The sequence below is a fragment of the Microtus pennsylvanicus genome, chromosome 9, assembly GCF_037038515.1.
Source record: "Microtus pennsylvanicus isolate mMicPen1 chromosome 9, mMicPen1.hap1, whole genome shotgun sequence".
In the NCBI taxonomy this organism is placed as follows: domain Eukaryota; kingdom Metazoa; phylum Chordata; class Mammalia; order Rodentia; family Cricetidae; genus Microtus; species Microtus pennsylvanicus.
This window is the reverse complement of record NC_134587.1, coordinates 49,361,111-49,367,912: the sequence shown is the minus strand read 5'-3', so window position 1 is coordinate 49,367,912 and position 6,802 is coordinate 49,361,111. Positions and strand designations below refer to the sequence as shown.

General features: G+C 45.6%; 1 protein-coding gene across 1 annotated transcript; it reads right to left on the bottom strand.

Moving 5' to 3' along the window:
- Positions 1 to 1,983: 1,983 nt before the first annotated feature.
- On the bottom strand, positions 1,984 to 6,444 carry Hspa5 (heat shock protein family A (Hsp70) member 5). Its single transcript, XM_075985963.1, has 8 exons — positions 6,096 to 6,444; positions 5,765 to 5,996; positions 5,258 to 5,395; positions 4,831 to 4,943; positions 4,350 to 4,740; positions 3,991 to 4,228; positions 3,562 to 3,729; positions 1,984 to 3,225 (listed from the first exon to the last, which is right to left on the bottom strand). Exons 1-8 carry the CDS (start codon positions 6,215 to 6,217, stop codon positions 2,663 to 2,665), a joined length of 1,965 nt encoding a protein of 654 aa, XP_075842078.1. The 5' UTR covers positions 6,218 to 6,444; the 3' UTR covers positions 1,984 to 2,662.
- Positions 6,445 to 6,802: the final 358 nt, after the last annotated feature.

Sequence of the window (6,802 nt, the reverse complement as noted above, 5' to 3'; positions counted from 1 at the left end):
ATGGGTGGATGAAGGGTGGGTGGATGTATGGGAGGAAAGGATGGTTGAATGGTTCATTTTTTAAAATAAATTTCCATCATGTATGGTGCATGCCTTTAATCCTAGCACTTGGGAGGCAGAGGCAAGTGATCTCTGAGTTCAAGGCCAGAGTGGGTTACAGAATGAGTTTCAGGACAGCCACATCTGTTATATAGAGAAACCAGTTTTGAAAAGCAAATATATAGATATATAGAGATTTGTGGTTCCTCAGAAACACCGACAGACAAATCTCTAGGCAGACCTGGGGTTTAAGTAAGTCTGTGAGCCAAAGCTCTGTCAAATGTTAACATTGTCCTTGTTTGCTTCATGCTGGAATATATGTGTAATCTCCATCTTGCACTTTTAACTGGATGGCCCAGTGCAACAATTCCATTATAAAGTTTTACCAGCAATGAAATCTGTAGATGCCCAAACTAGGTACTGGAGTAGATATTTATCAGTTGGAATCTTTTTAATGTACATTAGTCATTAGAAGTGCAGACAGGCTGGAGATAGCTCAGTTTAGAGCACTGCTTTAACTGAGGACCCACACAGCCGCTGACACGTCTCTAGTTCCAGCTCCAGGGGATCCTATGCCTGACATTACAGGCAAAACAGTCAACTAAGTACTGACAAAAGCTGTGTGAGGTCTTTCGGTTCCTAAGCCTGATTGTGTGCCTCCCCTAAACCTTGTTCATCTTGGGCACATGACCCATCTAAAAACGGAGGAGAGCAGGAAGCAGAGCATGGTGGTGGGTGTATGCCTTTCCTCAGAGCCTAGTCTGCATAGTGGGACCCTGATATGTTTTTAAGAGTGCTAGCACTGGAGGATTAGAGTGAAGACTGCCTCTTACTCCTGTTTACCCTTTGACCCAGCATGAAGCTAGGCCAATTTTAACATTTGACGGGGGCTGGCCTCAAAAGTTGTCATTCCCCTGCCTCAGCATCAGAGTGCTAGGATTATAGGTATGAAGTATCTATCATGCACCTGCCCATGGCTTTTTTAGTACAGGGAACCCTGCCTCAGCCAGCTTTCTGAATATAGGAATTACTGGCATGAGACACCATGCTGGGTTCAAAATATATCAGATAGCACACAAATATGTACCTCAGGTGTGTTCTCAGATCCCCACATCTATCACTCTGAGTAAATTAACGTTACAGCTGGCTCCTCAGCCGTAGAACACCCATCTTTGGGCAGTACTGGATTTCATGTTAGCTCTGAACAAAATCCTGATTATACTAATTACCTAGTGCATCCCTTTCCCAAGGAAGCCAATCCAAACCATCCTCTACCAGTCCTCTGACTATCAAGTAAAGTTTATAATTCACATTTCAGAAGTGGGGATTCTCACAAATGAGGCTTCAGAGCATGTTGTGGTTCATAAGCCCTCATGAACTAGCTAACTGAAGCTGGTATTTCATTAATGTTCCTGCTTCCAGCCTGAGTCACTACATCCACTATGCAGTGCTGGGTGTCAGACATGCCAATTGAAGTAAATCCTTAGGCTGTTAGATTTGAGACAGGATCTGGAGCTCACTATGTAGACCATGATGGCCTCAGAGATCCTCCTGCCTCTGACTCCTGAGTGCTTCCAAAGGTGTTTACACTGCATTTTCAAACTATACATCTTAAAATATAAATCACAAACTAAGTACCACCCAGTGACAGGCCGTGGGTTTGACACCACAAAGAAAAATAAAATTCAAGTGTATAAGTCATCAGGTCACTCAAAAAAATTTCTTCTCCAGCAGAGGATCAAACCAGGGCTTCTTTACACTTGCAAAGCAATGCCCTACTACTGAGTATCTATCCACTTTGCATCTTTCCAGACAGCCGCAGTTCCCTAGGCAGGTCTTGGAGTATTCTCTTGCCACAGCTGGAATTACAAGCCTGGCACATCACCAATTCATAAGAAAATCCATAGCCCCACAGCATTACTTAATAAAAATCAGATAGGGTAGTAGCGGTGCACACTTTTAATCCCAGCACCCGGGAGGCTGAGACACACGGTTCCAGACCAGCCTGGCCTAAAATGTGAGTTCTAAGAGAGGCAAGGTTACACAGAGATCTTGTCTTGAAATACCAAAACCAAGGAACAACAAAAAAACACCCAGAAAGCAGTTTTACAAAGGGGAAGTAAGATTTCAATCATGTTGAAGAGAACTAGGAATGACAAGGGTCATTTCATACAGCAAAACTCTTTACCTTGCTATAAAGCTAGACAAATTTCCTAGGGAGTGGTACCACCCAAATAACAAGCCTCCACCCTCCCTTTTCTGCCCAACATACTGGCAGACCTGAGAATCCAGCCTTAAATTTTAGTTATCTAAAATAAAAGACAGATAATTATAAGGTTTTCACAAAAATTAGACCAGTGTAAATAACAAACATTTATTGGTGTCACTTATGGTAGAAAAAAGTTCCTACACCAGATGTGCATGACCCAACTGTTAAATAGAACATTTCCAAGGTGAAATATTGTAAATACTGGACTCAGGAACTTTCGGTAGGAGAAAATTGAGAGTACTTATAAGTCTCGAATGTAATTTTCTCCTAACGAAAGTTCCTGAGTCCAGTATTTACAATATTACAATATTTACAGTAAATTACAATTATTACAGCCCTTGCAGATCAGTGCGCCTACAACTCGTCTTTCTCTGATGTATCTTCCTCACCAGTTGGGGGAGGGCCTGCACTTCCATAGAGTTTGCTAATAATAGGCTGAACAATTTCTTCTAGCTCCTTCTTTTTAGCTTTAAAGTCTTCAATGTCGGCATCCTGGTGGCTTTCCAGCCACTCAATCTTTTCCTCTACAGCTTTTTCCATGGTTTCTTTGTCTTCAGAGGAAAGTTTACCTCCCAGCTTTTCTTTGTCTCCAATCTGGTTCTTGAGAGAGTAGGCATAGCTTTCTAATTCGTTCCTGGTGTCAATGCGCTCTTTGAGCTTCTTGTCTTCCTCAGCAAACTTCTCAGCATCGTTAACCATTCTTTCGATCTCTTCAGGTGTCAGGCGATTTTGGTCATTGGTAATTGTGATTTTGTTTTTGTTTCCTGTACCTTTGTCTTCAGCTGTCACTCGAAGAATACCATTAACATCTATCTCGAAGGTGACTTCAATCTGCGGTACCCCACGGGGAGCTGGAGGAATTCCAGTCAGATCAAATGTACCCAGCAGATGGTTGTCTTTTGTTAGGGGCCGTTCACCTAGAGTAATAACAGGAAAAACTTGTTATTGACGAGCCTAGTGCACTGGTATCCTTATACTTCAACCTGTTAGAATATAGGGGTATGGGGAGGGGAGCAAAGACTACTACTATTAGCCAAATTCCATTTCTTAAAAAGCACTATAAGTCCCTTTTTTGTATTCCAAAAGCCAGTGGACAAGAATGTTAGGTAGAGAATTTAAAATTCAGCACTAAGCAACCTCTTCACATTTGAATTACAGAAGATACTTCTTTCCCTGGGCATTTAACAATGTTTCATTAGATCCTAAGTCACACTCTTTCAAAGCTTACAGTATTTATGAATGTAAGCAATTACCTTCATAGACCTTGATTGTTACAGTTGGCTGGTTATCAGAAGCTGTGGAAAAGATCTGAGACTTCTTGGTGGGTACCACAGTGTTCCTTGGAATCAGTTTGGTCATGACGCCTCCCACAGTTTCAATACCAAGTGTAAGGGGACATACATCAAGTAGTACCAGATCACCTGGCAAAGGAAAATCAATCAGGTTAGGTTCTGATTAGAGTCCTAAGAGCACTGCCATTTGCCCAGGTTCTAACCATAAACACTTTAGGGCAAATGAATAGCTGCTAATGATTTTAACTAAACCTGATCCAAGTCTTATCATCACTGTACCTTGATCAGCTATGTGGCCCCACTGTTCCTACCCTACTGCTTTCTGTTTCAACAGCTGATCATAGTCTTCCCATCAAACTACTCAAACAAGTGAAAGATGCAGTGACCTACCTGTATCTTGATCACCAGAGAGGACACCAGCCTGGACAGCAGCACCATATGCTACAGCCTCATCCGGGTTTATACCACGGGATGGCTCCTTGCCGTTGAAGAACTCTTTCACCAGCTGCTGAATCTTTGGAATTCGAGTAGATCCACCAACAAGAACAATTTCATCAATATCAGATTTCTTCAAATCAGAGTCTTCCAACACTTTCTGGACTGGCTTCATGGTAGATCGGAACAGGTCCTGCCCAAAAAAAAAAAAAAAAAAAGGCATGATTACTATGGTGCCACTGTACACCTTGACGCTATTTAGTCTATTAAGTCTAAGCCTAAGCAGATCTCATTAACACCGACAAAGAGCATACCATGTTCAGCTCCTCAAATTTGGCCCGAGTCAGGGTTTCAGAGAAGTCTTCTCCTTCAAAGAAGGACTCAATTTCAATCCTTGCTTGATGCTGAGAAGACAGGGCTCGCTTAGCCTTTTCCACCTCACGCCGAAGTTTCTGCACAGCTCTGTTGTCTTTCCTAACATCTTTCCCAGTTTTCTTCTTGTACAGCTTGATGAAGTGCTCCATAACCCGCTGATCAAAGTCTTCCCCACCGAGATGAGTGTCTCCATTAGTGGCCACCACTTCGAAGACACCATTGTCAATGGTCAGAAGAGACACATCGAAGGTTCCGCCACCCAGGTCAAACACAAGGATGTTCTTCTCTCCCTCCCTCTTGTCCAGGCCATATGCAATAGCAGCTGCTGTGCTGTAAGAATGAAAAAAAGAGGGAAAAATCTTAGTCAGGTGCACTTTCCCCCCACTTAGCAAAGAGCCTGGCCAGGAGTCCAACACTTACGGCTCATTGATGATCCTCATGACATTCAGTCCAGCAATGGTGCCAGCATCTTTGGTTGCTTGCCGCTGGGCATCATTGAAGTAGGCTGGTACAGTAACAACTGCATGGGTAACCTAGGAAGACAACAAAGATAATTTAAGTATACTCTGTTACTTCCCTGTCTTATCAACTACAGTCAGTTTCTAAGCCAGCTTACTGATAAGGGCACAAACCATACACATTTATAGCAACAGAATTAAATGGTAACTCGTGAAAACTGACTAGCATTTATTTAGCTTGACCTCTCACAAAGCGCTACATCATTAACCCTGACAAAAGCTGTTACCAGTTGGATTTAAATTTTAAACCAGTAAGGCTTCCTAGGTAAGCCAACAGGAGGAGCAACTGCAATCTTCAACACTTAGCATCATTCCACACATGTATTTACCTTCTTTCCCAAATATGCTTCAGCTGTTTCTTTCATCTTAGTAAGAACCATGGCAGAAATTTCCTCTGGGGCAAATGTCTTGGTTTGCCCACCTCCAATATCAACTTGAATGTATGGCTTGGTTTTCTTCTCAACCACCTGGAGTACGAATGATTGAAAGGTAACTTCCCCAAAGCTCAAACAATGGCACTACAAAAAAACCACCATTTTCTCTCCCCCACAGCTTGATTCATTTTGCTCCCTTAGGGAGATCTTGACTAAACTAAGAACCATTGTGCTGTGACAGAGCGCCAGATTTGGTCTGTCTTTCAACTTTTAGACACTGTAACACTGTGTTACGTTTTATGATACTAAAAACGACAACATCTAAAACCGTTACATAAACCCCTACCACATCCTTTTAGCCGTTTGAGTGTATTTTTTTCCGTCTAGTCGCAACCCTTTATTCCCACCACCCTAGCCGCCCCCTTCAACGTGGAAACAAAAAAAACCAAACCCGTATCGGACCTTGAAAGGCAAGAACTTGATGTCCTGCTGCACCGAGGGGTCATTCCAAGTGCGTCCGATGAGGCGCTTGGCGTCGAAGACCGTGTTCTCGGGATTGGAGGTTAGCTGGTTCTTGGCCGCGTCGCCAATCAGACGCTCGCCTTCGGGAGTGAAGGCCACATACGACGGCGTGATGCGGTTGCCCTGATCGTTGGCTATGATCTCCACGCGGCCGTTCTTGAACACTCCGACGCTGACGGAAAAACCCCACAGAAAAGGAAATCAGCACCTCACTTTCTCACGCCAGGCCGAGGCCACGCCCCACTCTCCCGCACCTCAAAACGCCACTTACCAGGAGTAGGTGGTCCCCAAGTCGATGCCGACCACCGTGCCCACATCCTCTTTCTTATCCTCCTCCTCGGCCCGCACCGCGCAGAGCAGCAGCAGCGCCGCCGCCACCACAGTGAACTTCATCTTGCCGGCGCTGTGGACCAGTCGCTCAGCGGTCGCTCGGGAGTCGCGGACGTGCAGCAACAGGCTGTAGCCTCGCAGCGCGACGACGTTCCGATCCGGAGTCGGGAGGAGCCGCAAAGCAGGCTCAGCGAAGGCCTGGAAGAAGCAGGCCGCGGCGCTCAACTCTCACGCCCACGGACACCCGGAGCTTCTCTCTGTGTTGTCTGGCCAGTGTGGAGCATGCTGTCGCCGACTCGGCTTATATACCCTGCCCCCAGCCCCGTCGTGGAGGCCTCCGATTGGTGAAGGCGCTTCTCGTTGGAGGCCTCTGATTGGTCCATGACACCAAGCTGGCCGCCGCCGATTCGAAGCGGCCTCCTCCGCAACTCACGTCACTGCTACGCCCCCCGGGCTGACTCATTGGCTATTGCTCGGTCTAAACAACCGCCAATGAGAGGCTGCATCCGCCCTGTGCGTTGGTCCTATTGGCTCAGCAGCTGCCTGTCCCTCGGGTGACCTCTCACCCCGAGACCGTTTCCGCCGGTAACCGTCCAGGTCCTCCCCTCACGCCGGGCCCCGGGGGACTGGTGCCGGGTCTGCGTGTCA